At 38.5% G+C, this 16,759-nt stretch overlaps 1 protein-coding gene across 1 annotated transcript; it reads right to left on the reverse strand.

Annotated features, from left to right (window-relative positions):
- Positions 1-3,602: 3,602 nt before the first annotated feature.
- LOC102685636 (olfactory receptor 51F2-like) lies at positions 3,603-4,571 on the reverse strand. Its single transcript, XM_006643023.2, has one exon. The coding sequence runs from the start codon at positions 4,569-4,571 to the stop codon at positions 3,603-3,605; it is 969 nt and encodes a 322-aa protein (XP_006643086.2).
- Positions 4,572-16,759: the final 12,188 nt, after the last annotated feature.

Raw genomic sequence — 16,759 nt, forward strand, 5'->3', positions numbered from 1 at the left:
GTTGAAACATTAGATTTCCAATACTCACCTTTAAATGTGGGTTAATATTTCTGAAAATGTGAATCTCCCAGTATGCTGGAAGCCAAAGAATATCTGCATGAACTTTGAAAAAGTACAGCCTTTTATGCATAATTTTTTTGGTTTCTTTGCTGTGCATGAGCTGTTGAGGAACGTGTTGCTTGTTAACATTAATCATGCCCAAGAGAAATCAATTTCCCAGTAGAAATGCAACTCAGTGTGAAGGAGAAAGAATGTGAAAAAAATAGAAAATGGAGAGAGAAGCCTTACAGAAGCTGTTGTCATTTTAAAAATTGTTTGTGCACTGTGTGTGTGACTTTACTTATAAGACCTGGCTGTATTGAAAGTCTGTTAAGAATGAATACATGCAATGATTAATTCTCACACTAAAAAGGAGGCTTAGGTACAGTGTTAGTAGTTCATTAAATGGAGTAAAGTATTATTTTCTTTTTGTTTGGTGTCATTTAGGCTATCCTTTCTACTGAACATGTGAGTCCTAAGTGTGTACAGTATATCACAATTTTAGTGACTTGTGTTGTAGAACAGCATGATAAGTTTAAGGACTGATTTCCTGTTGCTCAGCATCTGAAACTCATTTAACAATACATCATGCATATGATTAGCATGTACAATCTATTGCACTCTTTACAGGCAATACTGTATGCAATCCAGTCTATAATAAAATAAAAGCAAACTGTTATAATCTCATCCAGAGTTTACTCTGCCTTTTTTATTTAACCTATGGCTTGGAAATACAAAGTGACAAGAAGAAAGTGATGTTGTAATAGGTTAATTGATATATTTTAAATAGCATTCACTTGGAATAGCAATACCCAAGAATGAAGTACACTGAAAAGATTATGGAGTGTTTTGGTCAAATTTTTCTTAACCTTCATGGCTGAGGGCTGATCTCCTATCAATATGATGAGGAAGATAGGACCCCCGTGCAGAGTGAGGAGTGACCAAGAGGCAACTGCAGAGGTGGGAAGCAAAAATACATATGCGAAGGAGAGAAAGGGATGATGTACATTTAATATTTCTAATGGTTTTAGGTGATGAAATAAGGTTAGCAGTGATTGTGAATTACTGACCACTGAAACTTGCTCTTCTCATCCCTTCTGAACTTTTATTATAAACTCCATAAATTGTTTAAAAAAAAACTACTTTAGCTAAAAGTTCGAATTCATTTTCATCTTAGGTTCAAAATCAACTGCCTGGTAGTGTTAATTTATTTAATATGCTATATACAGTATGCACTATATCTTATATAGAAAGAAAAGGAATCACATACTGTAGTGACATTTTTTAATTAGTGTTTTTTTTTATTTCGTCCACTGTTCGAATCCATCTCAAGTAGCTAATTGGGCAGAATGTCATACTTTGATGAGATAACTTCTAAACACTACTTAAGAAATTACATTAACAATAAATAATTGTATGTGAGAAGGATAGGTCATTATTAATTGTGAAGAAATTAAAATATAGAATAGGGTGTAGAATCTTTAGGTCTGTACTTCACAATATTATTGCACCGTCAATATTAAATATTTTAACCATTAAGAAATCTATTAGTTTATTTTTAAAAGCAAAAATATAGATATATCAAATGGTATTATAAAGAGGAAATTAATACTCACCAAACATTATTTTCTTTTACAGTTCAAGGAATTAAAGATCTAATTTCTTTGAGGTGTGGATTATTGTTCATGCAGTTAACTCTGTATTAATTTCTCTTAAAAGAAATTCAACAACTTTGTCAATGGTGCAAATTGTCTGAGGCTTTTAATAAACATGTTCATGTGAAGTTCTATTAACATATGGATGCACCTGTAGTGTGCTCTCTGAAGGCACCAGTTCTGTAGGGTTTGGGCATTTACTGGGAGAACTACTAATTGTAGCAGTAAATCACAAAATGATTCTTTTGATGGCTGTAGAATCCAACCATGCGATATAACTCAAACAACTGTATCTGCAGCAAATAGGGAGAAAGGAGAATGTGCGTGATTTTGGAACAATGCCAACATTGTAAACACATAGAAATGCATGCTATGAACGCTGGTAATCTTCTGAGCACAGGAAAGCATGAAAAATAACAGAAAAATATTTAAGAACTGTTCTAAGTTAATTTGAGAAAAATACACCGAGCGTCTCTGTGTTTCTCTCCCATCTGCATGAAATAAATATTTAAAATAAACACTGAAATAAAAACGGAACAGAAGCAGAGCGCCCTCTAGGTGTACAGGGCATGACAGAACCCCCTCTCCTCCCCTTCAAGTTTGGCTCTTGACACCAAAAAAGAGCTAAACAGCACTGGGGAAGGAAAAACCTCATTTACTGAAAGGAAACCTCCAGGAGCAAGAGTCCATGGCTGAGAGCTACCCCCTCCTCTGGGGCAAAAAAAAACTTTATTGAGTAGAGGAAGGGGGGGCCAAACTGGGCTCCGGAGAAGCAAGACAAAAAACCAGACCGAACACGGAAAAAATCACGTGCAACAAAAAATAAACCCTGATGGAATACCCCTTTGTGCCTCGTTCTGTGAAACTCCAGCTTTGACTCCCACTCGTCATACTGTGTTGATGCCTCATTCCATAGTATGCTAGATCCCCCTGTCTGCCTACGTGCTCAGCACTCCTTGACCCCTGTATGTGTGTTGACTGATGTTTCCCTGTTTTGTTTCCCTCTTGCCCAGCAGGTCTCATTGAAGAGTATACTGTACTTTTACATTTAAAGTGTAAACAGTATTCACAGTTATGGCATAAACAAACAACAAACAATTTACTTATATACTCAATAAATATATTTGGAAATCTAAAAGCCTGAGGATGGAAAATATTTCCAACTAGTTTTTTGGAGGCTACAGACAAAACAATTTTAGCTCTTTGGATCATGCATGTCACAAGAATGCAGAGTATTTTAGTGAAAAAATGGAGATGGTTCATACTGAAGTGCATATTGTATTACAGGGATACAGCTTCTTGTGCTAATTTCTGACATATTTCTGACACACAGTATGTTTCCAAATGGTATTCAGAAAGTCCTTTAAAATTAGTAGACAAACAATGAGTAAAACTGTCCAGCACTGCAGTCTTTATTTTGTTTTAATCTGCTTTTGTTGAGAAAGACAATTCTTTGATACAATTGTAGGAAAGATGCTTCCCACAGATTTAAGGTATGTATAGACACAAAATGGCAAAAAGAAGTAAATCTGTTATAAGTCAAAAGAAATCACAAGAAATATAATCATTTAACATACCTGTGTTTTCAGATTGGCATGCTTCATTCTAGATAAATTATTCTAGATTCACATATTCATTCTAGATAATTTATACATCCATTTATAATAATAAACTAATGTTCAATATTTAACATTAATAACTTACATTTATTTGTATATTTTGACCTGTTGTAATACAATTTCATGTGACTATGTCTATATATGGTACACATACTTAGAAACAAACACAGAAACATTCATTTTATTACTGAATCAAGTAGGTATACCATGTTTATTTAACATCACAAATTGCATGAAATATAAATATCAGTACTAAAAATGAATTAGAATAATTTCATTGTAATGTTTCTCAAAAAGCTGCTGATATCTTGTTTCTATTGTAAAGCCTTTTAACTGCTTCCAAAATCTCCTCCGTTTTTAATGTGTAAATGATGGGGTTCAGCATTGGTGGAATAGTAGAAGATAAGGATGTATTTAATATTCTGGCATCTGGATGAATGGTAAATAGTATCGCAGCAAGGTAGGTTCCACATATAGGAAGATAAAACACTGCCACTAAGATTAGATGGGAGGTGCAAGTTTTCATTGCTCTTAAACGCTCTTCTCCTGATGCAATTTTCAACAACGCAAACACAATACACATATAGGATAGTGCAATCAGAATTAATGGTATAAAGAGGACAATTGAAATACAAATTTGTGCATAAATATGATTTGGAGAATTGCTGTTACAAGCTAATTGATACACAGGCCCATGATCACAAAAATAGCTGTTTATGACAATAGATTTACAGAATGACAGTCTTGTAACTAAACCTACAGCTATTAGCATAAGGCCAGCTGTAATAATCCATATTATTGTCAGAATCAAAACCATCTTTCCATTAGTGATAATACTGTGATAATTTAATGGAAAGCATATAGCAACAAATCTATCGTAGGAAAGTGCAAGAAGAGTTAGTGACTGCAGGAAAGTAAACAAATGTACAAAAAACATACTGGCCAAGCAGGCTTCATATGTTATGAACTGAGAATTAAATAAGAAAGTCCCAATCATTTTAGGAATAAGAGCTGTGCTGCCACCCATATCAACTACAGCTAAATTAAACACTGCCAAATATTTAGGGGTGTGAAGGTTTTGGTCCATAAATAAAATGAACATGATGAAAGAGTTTGCTATTACAGTTACTATATAAACAAAAGACAAGAAAATGAAGTAGAACTTAACATGTGGAATGTTAGAAAAGCCATTGATGTAAAAGAACTGAGGTCGAACAAATGTGGAATTTGTTGAAGCAGTTGAATTCAGGGAGCTCATGACAAACGTCTTTCTTGATGAGACTTTTTTTCTGACCTAAAAATACAAATCTCATTATCCTTTTCAAATATTGAAATATTTCAAGTATTTTTTTTATTTATCCATTTAGGCCAAGAATTATGGTGGCCCGAAAGTGCAGTTCACACTAGTAAAAGGGAATTGGCACTTTAAAATGGAAATGCACTCTAGAAAAGGGAGTGCACATTAGAAAAAGACCAGTAATTACAGAATTGCATGATCATTATTCCCTCATCTTTGTTTAAGTGGATGGTGTTAATAACTTCTGGAACAACTACACAGGAACTGCAAAAACAAAACAAACTTTCCATACATCCTCCACAAACAGGGCAATACATGGTGACCTATCATTAAGAATAGTACTGTTATTTGGTTTTGCAAAGGATGGTTAATAGTTTATTTAAATATATAGAGCACTACATTCAGTTCACTTTCATGTGTGTGATAACACGAATGCAATATAACATGATACCAGAGCTGTGAAATTATATTTCAATGACTGGTTTAGCTAGCTATAAAAATCATCCATTTAAGATGTAAAACTGAGTTAAACAGGTTTTTGAATCAGTCTCACTGAGTGAATTTAACCAGTTCACCCCATTTTCATGAAATACATCTGCATGAAGCAAGGGTAGTCCTGTCAACACTATTATACCTACAACCACTAACCAGCTAGCACCACATGCCTGAAGATCGTTTATGCTAACTAGCTAAAGTAGCTAAGAGAAGAATGTTTGGAATTTCAATCCCAAATTTAAAAACACTTTCAAATACATTTCTAGTGTTTTTTTCCGTTTTCCTAATGTGAACACCTCTTTATAGTATGTGCTCCTTTTCTATAGTGTGCACTCCTTTTAATAGTGTGCATTCCCTTTTCCTAGTGTGCACATCTTTTTATAGTGCGCATTCTTTTTTATAGTGTGCTGTTTTTCTAGAATGTCTGTTTTCCATTTTCTAGTGTACTTTCAGATTTTCTAGTGTGCACTTCTTTTTAGTCTGCTGTCCCTTTTTCTAGTATGTGCTGCACTTCAGGGACACCTTATAGAATGTCTAGGATTGTCACCTCTGCATGCCTCTCATGAAATTTTAGCAGAATTGCAAGTTAAATCATATGAAATGTAAGGTAAGTTATATACACATATACTGTACCATGATTTAAGTTATCTGTGTTGTAGAGCAGCAACATAAAGTTAAGGACTGACTTCCTGCTGTGCAGTATACAGTATGAAATTAACTTAACAACACATTATGCATAGGATTAACAAGTGCACTCTGCTGCGGTCTTTATAGACAATATATAGTCCGTTGCGTGCAATCAAGGACTAACAGAGGTACAGCTTTTTTGGCTAGTATTGACAAAAAGATAAAATATTTGTATTATGTAAGACTGCTATTCCTTGCACTGTGAAATGAGTGTTTCATAATAATTTATTTATGATATATGTGATTTTGTTTTTAAACCTTGGTAAATATTATATTCTTTTAATTTATTTAAAATACAGCAAAATATAAACATATCTATATATGCATCCAAAGTATAAATGTAATACTCACCCAATTTAAAAAAAAAATTCCTATACAGTACTGTTTGTGTCTATAATTCCTTAACTGATTCCTCAGAACTCCAAATTCTGACAATGGTACAAATTGTCTGACTTTTATAAGCATGTTGTTTTGCATTTCAATTAACATGGGGATGCACCCTAGAACTCCACTGTGTGATATTAACAATATTCCACAGAGATAAGGCTGATTTACCAGTGGGATGCTTTGGAGGTTTTTGCAAATAATTAGTGGAAAGTCTGTAGAATGTCAAACCCAAAATTAAAAGACACCTGTAGAATGAATGAAAAAGCATGGCTTTACTATAGAGCTTTTTGAGGAATATAAGGAGAAATACTGGCAAATATTCTGTAGTATACGTTAACAAGGCCAGGCATGCACTGTCAGCTCAGTCCCTCAGGTTAGTAACTCCGACAGAAGTGTCCAGGTGGGAACCGAATTGGGTACCCAGGCACCCTTTGGATCAACTTGGAGAGATATCCTTGGTTCGCACTCATCTCCTGGACCCCAGGAGACTCCTGGTCAGCACAGCAGAGAACATAGGAATCCTCCTATTAACTCAGGCTAAGGGGTGTCTCTCCCTAGGAAGAAAAGAAGAAGGCTCTGCTGGGGCACTGGAAGGAAAACTAGAAAAGTTACCAAGACAGCCCTAAAACAAAAGGATCAGAAAAGAAAAGTAGAGAATGGTTGTCCTGAAGAGTAGGCAAAAAAGCAGGAGAGTTGAGGGCAGTTGAAGAGAAAACCAGTGAACAGAACCCCCTACAAGACAGGAATGGGGCTGCTAGTATGAGGGAAAATGCCTGCACATAGAGAGCACTGAGGTCCTGGATGATGGATTCCTCAGGGTCCTCAGCATTAAATAGAGAAACAGAGCAATAGAATAATTACATGCAAGCCCGGTAAAACCATGAGCCCTCATGAGAATGCAATGGTTTCCCAAGGCAACAGTGGGCTAAGAGACTCCCAGGACAGCTGTCATAACATGAACATGATGGAAGTGTCATGATCAATCCTGAAGGGCATGTCATACTCACATGGCAACTGGCCTGACCTCCACTTACCTGTCACTCAGCAGCAGTTGCCATGTATATGAATCTGACAGGAGATTTGGACCACCTGGAGACTATTTATGACTATACTAGTTCAGGTGGGTAGCTGCGTCAGCATGCGTAGGCTGCAAAGGAACAAGTAATAGGTTTATTCCATGCTGAAAAAAAGAAGAAAGAAAACACAACGTTTCGGCCGTGGAGCCTTCTTCAGATGTGAGAGAGACAAGGCAGTAGGCAAAGGTAATGTAGCGGGAGAACTAAGGCTGGGAGGGAGGAGGAGTGAGAGGCGGGATCAGGGGACAGAAAGAGAGGCCAATCAGGATGTGTGAAGTAAGAATAGGTATAGAGAGGTGTGAAATGAAACTTCCAATGAATGGAGAAAATTTAGAAGAAGAGTAGTCTGTCGTTAAGAGAATTGGGAAGGTGTGATCCTAGCTGCAGGATAAGTTTAGTTTCGGTAGTCTTTCTGATGTATGAATACGGAAAACCATCTTTGAGAACACAGACAGAGAGATTAGAGTGGTCGTGGTCGACAGAGGTGAAATGAGAAACAATGGGCTTGGAGAGATCTTTAATTTTCACAGCCCTGACTAGTTCTCTGAAGCGGTCTCCGAGTCTCCTTCCTGTTTCTCCAATGTAGATGGCTGGGCATTTACTGCAAGAGATACAGTAAATAAGGTTTCTGGAGATACAAGATGCCATCTGGGTGATCCGGAATTGTCCTGAGGGGCCTTGAATGAGTGTGGTGTTGGATGTATACTTGCAGGTGATACAGCGAGCTCTGTTGCAAGGGAAAGTGCCTGGTGTGGATGGTTGCTGAGGGTGGTCAAGAGAGCTGTGAACAACAAGGTTGCGCAGATTAGGTGATTGGCGATATGAGATGATGGGGCAGTCAGAAAAGAGGGCCCCAATGGAGGGATCATCCTTTAGGATGGAAAAGTTGTCGTTAATAGTCCTGGGGATAGGAAGTGTGTTAGGGTGGTAGGGAAACACCAAAGGAATGCGGTTGTTACAGCGGGAGTTCCTGTCTGGGTTGATGGTCCAAGGGGTGTTTTTGGCAATAACATTGCTGGGGTATTCTCTGTTGATGAAAAAGGAGTACATTTTGGGGTCTTGGTTCTGGAAGTCGTTGTCGTCGCTGCATAATCGTCGTAGCCGAAGGAACTGTGAAAAAGGGAGAGATTTTTTAGTGTGTTTGGGGTGAAATGAGCTATCTTCACAGGAGATAGCTGTGTGAATCCGTGGGTTTGTTATAAACCAAAGTGGAGAGTCGGGGGTAGTTGATGGAGAAGTTGATGTCTAGAAATGGAAGAGTAATGGAAGATATGTTAAACGTATATTTGAGGGACGGGTGGAAGTTGGTGAAATGGTGCAGGAAGCACTCAAGCTGATTGTTGGAGCATGAGGCGGCACCGACGCAGTCATCAATATATCGTTTGTAGAGGTCAGGGACATAGCCAGTGTAGGAAGCGAAGAAGCGTTCTTCTTCCCAGCCGACAAAAATATTGGCATAGCTGGGTCCCATTCTGGTGCCCATGGCAACTCCACTCACCTGTTGGTAAAAAAGATTATTGAAAGAGAATGCGTTCAGTGTGAGGACCAATTCTGCAAGGCATACCAGGGTGTGGGTGTGTGGATCAAGCACTGTGCGTTTGTCCAGCGTGTGCTTGAGGGCTGTAAGGCCGTCATAATGGGGAATGACGGTGTAAAGAGATGTGATGTCCATGGTAAAAATGTAGCATTCAGTGCCCTGAAATTGGAACTTATTAAAAAGTTGGAGCGCGTAGTTGGTGTCTTTGATGTATGAGGATAGACCTTCAACCAGCGATCTCATGAGGCTGTCGAGAAAGGCTGAGATGTAAGTAGCTGAACAGTTACATGCTGATACGATGGGGCGTCCAGGGATGTCCGGTTTATGGATTTTGGGGAGGAGGTAAAATTGAGATACCTGCGAATATTCAATGATGAGCCGGTTTGCCTCCTGGGGGAGCTCATTACTGTTGATAAGAAAGGAAATGGCGGATACCTCTTCCTTTTGGTAGTCATTGGTAGGGTCCTGTTGGAGAGGGAGGTAGGCAGAAGTGTCACTTAGTTGTCTAGAGGCTTCAAAGATATATAGATCCTTACGCCACACCACAACAGCGACTCCTTTGTCCGCTGGTTTGATGACAATATCATCCCTGTTGCAGAGAGACTGGAGTGCCTGATTTTCTTGGGTGAGGTTGGACCTGTGTTTACTGGGTATAGACAGTGCCTTGGGAGCTTGATTGGTGCATTGGTTAATGAAATAATTGACTGGTGGAAAACAGCCAGAGGGGGGAGTCCAACAGCTCTGTTTGGGATTGATGTTGTTAATGACATCAATAACCAGGTTGTTATCAGCTGCCTGTGAAGAGGAATCATCAGCAAAATGTGCTAAGGTCGACATTGGTCTGGGGGATGTCCAGCTTCCTGGGAACTGGTACAAAACTGAGGCCTTTGCTGAGGCAGGATCGCTCATCCTGTGAAAGAGAAAGGTCAGAAGGTATAGTGACAACAAGGTTAGGATTGGTGAAGGTGTTAGGGGTGTTGATGGTTTTCTTCTGTAGAAGATGACTGAGTTTTTTGTCCTTCTCTGTAGTGAGAAACTGGTAGAGTTTAGAGTTGAGAGATCTAATGAGGTTAGATATGAAGGGAAGATGATGTTGAGCTGTCAGACGTAGAAATTCCTTAGCCTCTTTGATATTGTTGTCGTAAAGGATAATCTGTTTTCTGAGGGAGAAAATGGTAGAGAGCATTAGTTTCCAAGAAAATTGTTTTAGAAGTTTCTGAGTGCTACTCTGGGTGGTATCAGAGTCAAAAGAAAAGGTATTAAATTTCAGGCGAAATCCTTTAGGGGTTATATTATATCGACAACATTTGTAAAGGAATAGAAGGTGGTTAGAAAGCCTGGTCTTGGAACAGATAGCTGTGAAGAGATAGAATGCTGGTTTAGTGAGAGAAGCAGACAAGTGGCCCAGGGAGGAAGAAAAGGTATGACGAAGAGATCTATATTTATGACTATGCCTGCTTCAGGTGGTTCAGAATATTTGAACTCTTTTTTTGGTGCTCTGCCATAGAGTTTCATGATTTTAATTTAGTTAAAATACAGGAAAATATAAACATATTTATATATACATGAAAAGTATTAATGTAATACTCACCAAATTTGTTTTTATTTTCCTATATAGCATGTGTCTATGGAAAAAAAAGTGTGAAATCATGTTGTATTTAAAACCTTAACTGATTCCTCAGAAATCAAATTTCTGACAATTGTACCACTTGTCTGACTTTTATAAGCATGTTTTTTTGCAGGTCAATTAACATGGGGATGCACACTAGAACTGCCCCTGCAGTGATGTCAACAGTATTCCACATAGATAAGGCTGATTTACTGACGGGATGCTTTGGAAGTATTTGCAAGAAAATTAGTGAAAGTACATTGAATGTCAAACCGAGAATTAAAAGTCACCTGAAGAATGAATTCAAAAGCATGGCTCTACTACAGATGCAGCCATTCAAAGCGCGCGGCACAGACACGTACCACGGGTAATTGGCTACGTCCTCGCGCATCCTGATGCGCAATACCGCGGTACGTGATAGGTTGACCGACAGGGGCACTCGAGGTGCATTGGTCGGTCATAAAAAGATTTCAATGTCTTTATTGTACCCGTTTTAGTATTGAATATTTTTATGGAATTTTACCACTGAAGGGAAATCTTAGTAGCTGAGCATAAAAAGAATAGGAGCATAACCCCTGTGAAGGTCGTAGACGATATTAATTTTGGAACATAAACATGCAGTATTACAGTATATGGCTGGTCTCGGTACTGTAAAGAAAAAATACACACCGGTATTCCATTTCTCCCTAAACATTTTAAACATCGAAGTCTTTAACTAACATGTGAAATAGCGTATATAAAAAGTGGTAGTTTTAAGCTTTTCTGCTAATATAATATGGAATCGTGTATCTAAAGAAATTAATAACGATATAATTATATTCATATATTGCAAAACAGTAATGCCATATAGTCACTCGTTGCTACGCAACGCAGAAACACAGCCACAGGTAACTAGCAAAGAGAGGACATTAGCTAGACAATATGATAAAGGAATAAATGATTTTTTAATTTCTTTTGCACATTTTTTTTAACATTTCCATCGATTGTACAAGCACTTGGAAACTGTCCGATCCCTAGTTCGTCTGCATTTTTTATGCTCCGGTCATTCTACCGGTCTGGTGCCGGTCTGTGTCTTCTAGGATATAATGCCGGCGATTTGTGTTAAAATTGGGTTTCCAATAATACAGCAGCAAATTCTTGTTTTTATGTCCACTATAATGGACAATCTCCCTTGCTTTTAACCGAGCGTTTCATAATTTCTTAAAATGAAAATGAGACAGAATTCTGGGGTGTCCCTATACCAGAGATTATGGTAGGCTTCAGAATGGTGATTGGCTGACACCATCTGACACCCCTCTGATTGGAGAAAAAAAAACTTGCTGATCTGTTCTACATAGCAGGAAGAAAACAGCATATGCTGCTTCTATTCGAAACTCGTATTTTAAAAATTTTAATTAAGAAGTAAAAACCTTACAGCGTACACAGAATTCTAAACTGATCAGGAGGAAGAAAAATCACCTGTGTTTTGTGCATAAAAAGTGGTTATTAACTATCAAAACCTGTTTTATTTATTTTATTTTTATTTAGATTAAGAGTTCCCGTCACCCCCATTTCCATTTAAATCGCAAACCTGTGTTTAATTAAATATGTTTATTGATTCACAATCTGTCAATGCAATGTAAATCGTTATATTTGTATTCTGCATAATAATGTTCACCTCTCTGTCCAGCAAATTAATAATAAACTTTATTTTCGTCGTCTCCGCTTTAAAGGTACCCCCATAATATTGTATTTCATTGCACTTTGACAGATTGTCTTTAAATCAATTGTTGTCAGAATATCCCCACCTCCAAACGAGAACAAAATTGCAACGATTTTATTAACTGGCTGTTTCAGTAACTTAAAGTATATATTTAGTAATAATTTAACAATATATGTAAATGTTTTAAGATATGTTTATGCTGTGAATGTCTGTAGATTGTATCTTATTTTTAGTTTTTGTTTTGTTTCACGTTAATTTTAAAAGGGAATCTTGATTAAAATACTTTTATTTTTTCAGACAGAATTCACATTCGCTGCAGCCAAATGCCCTTGCAGATCAGATATCAAGGAACAAAACAATTATCGCGCCGGGCTCCTCAATGGAATTGCTTTAACATGCTAATGCATTGTTGTAACACTCTGTGTCTACAGTACATTGTAAACAAACCAGTTTCACAGGTATTTTCAACCCCCAGCCACTGTTGTTTCATTGGTTGTTATCCTGTAAAGTGCTTTGAGGAGCCACCTTTAAAGGCACTATATAAAATAAAGTTTATTATTATTATTACTATTGATCATATTTTTCCTCCCAGAACGTGTAAATTGTTGTTGTTATTGTTGTTGTTATCCTGTAAAGCGCTTTGAGAAGCATACTGTCCAGTTTGTCAGGTGCATTCTCTTAAATAATAAGTTAAATAATAAGTAGAGCTTATTAGTGCTCCACTTACAGCAACCCAATGTAAATACATTTTGTCTCCAAATCCACCACCACTTGTATGAATCATAGACTGCCAAACAAGCCAAGCAAATTCCGCTGCAATGGTTGTGTGCAGGAATTATTCAGTATGGCATCTCCATGTTCAAGTAAACACTGCTCTGTGTGCAAATGCAAATGCAACTACCCACTTTCTGCAACCAGTCCAACCCCAGGATACAGTCCTTGCTGACTGGGGCAAGGTGGAAGGGGTGTTTCACACTCGCAGCCCCAAAGTGCACGGTGAGCGCCCTGGGGGTCCGGCTGCCTCGGTGCCGGTGTCGACGAGGGCCTGGGAGGGTCTGCCCTCGATGAGGCAGGGAAGAAATAAGCCTCGGCTGTGGCCAACCCTTCCCACAGCAGGCGGGGTGAAGCACTCTTTCTGGCTTTCCAGAGCAGAGGTAGAGTCGCTCAAGGGCGGCCTTCCCCCCTTTAGGCCTTGCTCCCGTTTCCCAACGGCCTCCGGAGTCCCCGGGGATCCAGCGCCTGGCACTCCCAGCGCCTGGTGTCTCCTTCCTGTCACACGGCCTGAGGCGACCCGGGGAAGGGCCCCCCTTCCGCTGAGTAGGTCACCGTGGGGTAGCCCTGATAAGGGCTGTGGCCACTGGCGGTGCTGACGGGTCGTCCTGGCCCCTGGCAGCTGCTGCTTGCCCCCAAGAGGTGCTTTAGGGGGTCACTCAGCTGCTGGGGAAACCGGCGCTCCTCTGAGTCCGACATCATCGGCCGTTCACTGTCCATCCTCCCACTTCTAACACCAATGTAATGAATTTGGGTTAGTTGAGGACGAACAAAGAGACTCAAACTTGTGGTGTTAAAAACTGCGCTTTATTTCTTCTCCGTCACCACCCGCCAGCAGCACTCTCACACCCAGACGAGAGAGAGACACAAAACAAGCCCGCCAAGAGCGCGGGCCCGAGAGCGAGAGAGAGAGACAGAGAGAGAGACAGAGAGAGAGACCAAGGGATGCGGAACCAGGGAACTATTTACATGGAAAACGGGCGATCTCCCCAGACTGTACGCCCGTTTCACTGTTACCTGGATACCTCTTGGGGGTTATCCTCCATATCCTCTTGGGGGGAATGAAATACAATATGCTGGACAGTATGCTTCTTAAAGCGCTTTACAGGATAACAACAATAACAACAACAATTTTACAAGTCCTGGGAAGTAGAATATAATCAATATTAATAATTATAATAAACTTTATTTTATATAGCGCCTTTAAAGGTGGCTTTTTTTAAAAAAAACTTTTTTTAAATGCGTTTGCATTTGCACACAGGGCAGTGTTTACTTGAACATGGAGATGCCATACTGAAATTCCTGCACACAACCATTGCAGCGGAATTTGCATTGTTTGGCAGGGCTATGATTCATACAAGTGGTGGTGGATTTGGAGACAAAATGTGTTTACATTGGGTTGCTGTAAGTGGAGCACTAATAAGCCCAAAGCTCTACTTATTATTTTACAAGAGAATGCACCTGACAAGCTGGACAGTATGCTTCTCAAAGCGCTTTACAGGATAACAACAACAATAACAACAACAATTTACAAGTTCTGGGAGGAAAAATATGATCAATATTAATAATAATAGTAATAATAAACTTTATTTTATATAGCACCTTTAAAGGTGGCTCCTCAAAGCGCATTACAGGATAACAACCGATGAAACAACAGTGGCTGGGGGTTGAAAATACCTGTGATACCGTTTGATTCACAAACAATGGACTGTAGACACAGAGACTCAGTAGCAATTGCAATAAGCAATATCAAAATAGCAATATTATGGACAAACAAATGACTTTTTAAAAAACAAAACTTTTTTTTTGACAGCTGGTTTTTGTTGACAGCTTGACACAAGTTTATCAGTGAAAAGACCACGGGCATTCTTCCTCCCCCCTACATTCTCAGAGTAGAATATAATTTATTATTAGCAGAATTTATTATAGTGTTACATTTAATATTATTGATTACTAATAGTTTATGCTAACACCTAGCTTTCTTAACGCGAGAAGTACTACCGTAAGTACTGTACAGTAAGTACTTACTTTACTTACTGTACAGTACTTAAGAACTACTAGTTTAAGCAAAAAAAGGGTTTTGGAGGGGGGGAGGTGTCTTTCGCTGGAAGACTCGCCGCCTTCTACGTTGAAAATACCTGTGAAACCGGTTTAATTCATCACAGCCAGCACTCCTGCAGAGAGATGAAAACCGCGCAGTGCCAGACGAATTCACATTAATATGTTGGGCTTTTGGGTTCGGGTGGATTTGCGCCTTACAGTTCAACCTGCAGTACCGCTATGTACTGTACATACAGTACATTACGAACGTGTTATTTTGAAATATAAAAAATGTCAATATACTGTAGGAGAAATTGAGTATTGGTGTGTATTTTTTCTTTAAAATACCAATTACAGCAACATACAGTTTAAATAATATGTTTATGTTCTTACAGATGCAGCCATTCAAAATGGGTGAGGTATTTCACGGCATACCCCGGTGGGCGTATCGCGGTATCACGCGGTATCACGTGGTTAATCGCGCGTCATTTGATGCTCTGCCGGAAACTATCCGGCGTCACCTTGTAAAACCGCCAGGGGGAGCTTAACCTCTCATGTACAGCGTTTGAGCCTTTAATTTTGAACTGTGTATTACAGCATGTTAATCATCAGTCATTAAAATGTTGGTATATTTTATGAAAGCAAGATTGCTCAGAAAGCAAGTACACAACCTACCTTTATTAGAAATATTTATGCATCAAAGCCTTTACTGAAGATATTACTAATAGTATTAATAATGGATGGCTTTGGACAAGCTGTATACTCAAAGTATAATTTCTTTAGCACATTTGTACAAGCACTTGAAATCTGTCCAAGCCATACTTTGTCAGGCATTTTGTTTTCAAAACAAAAACTTCAACGGGCATAAAAACTTCCTTGCTTTTAACAGGGCGTTTCATAATTTCTAACCATGAAAATTATTTAAAATGCAACACTTACCATTCAACTAGAGCTCAAAATATCACAAGGATCCTCAAGAGCACAGCAAAGAGTGTATTAAAAGACACTTGTATTTATCAATGCTTTCTTTTCCGTATACCAGATTTTATGGAACCACTTCAGAAGGGTGTCAGCCAGTCAGATTCCAGGAATCGGTACTTTAAAGGAAAAATTCACACCGGTATTCCATTTCTCCCTAACGATTTTAAGCATCGAAGTATTTAACTAGCATGTGAAATAGCGTGTGAAAAAGTGTTAGTTTTAAGCTTTTCTGCCAATATAATATGGAATCGCGTATCTAAAGATTTTAATAACGGTATGATTATATTCGTGTACTGCGACAGGGCTGTGTAGGGCTGTTTCGCCTCCCTGTTCATGCGAGTTGTCTTGTAGCCTACTGGTCTACGTGCGTGACTAACAACGCACAGCTTGTGTGTTCAAATCCAGCTGGTGCTGGACTTTTCTTTTAACAAACATTTCTTCGAAAAAATAGAATAGCGATATTATGGACAATCAATTGACTTTTATATTTCAAAATATCGCAACATGATCGATTCTAAGTCATTTTTGATAACAATGAATAGTCACCTTCTTCCCGTCTGAAAGCGGTTCCTGCTTCTATTGTGTGTGTGTGTGCAACAGAGTAAATTTTTATAGAGAAATGGAGGCTGGACAGTATGCGTTACAATATAAACATTTATATTGATTTAAATCGTGTTCTGATTTAAATCGCAAACGCGTGTTTAATTATGTGTTTTTTAATCATAATCAGGCTAATGCATTTCTACATTTTCTGTATGAACCAGCTTAGAGATTCATACAGAAAGACAGCTTGTGTTTAAATTGAGTGTAAGGTAATTTATGCTTCTAAAGTCATGGTCAGCATTTATTATTGTACTGTGCTGT

This window comes from Lepisosteus oculatus, chromosome 5 (genome assembly GCF_040954835.1).
Source record: "Lepisosteus oculatus isolate fLepOcu1 chromosome 5, fLepOcu1.hap2, whole genome shotgun sequence".
Taxonomy (NCBI): Eukaryota; Metazoa; Chordata; class Actinopteri; order Semionotiformes; family Lepisosteidae; genus Lepisosteus; species Lepisosteus oculatus.

Excerpts from the sequence above, each read along its gene's own strand:
- LOC102685636 (XM_006643023.2), bottom strand. The coding sequence starts at position 4,571 with ATGAGCTCCCTGAATTCAACTGCTTCAACAAATTCCACATTTGTTCGA.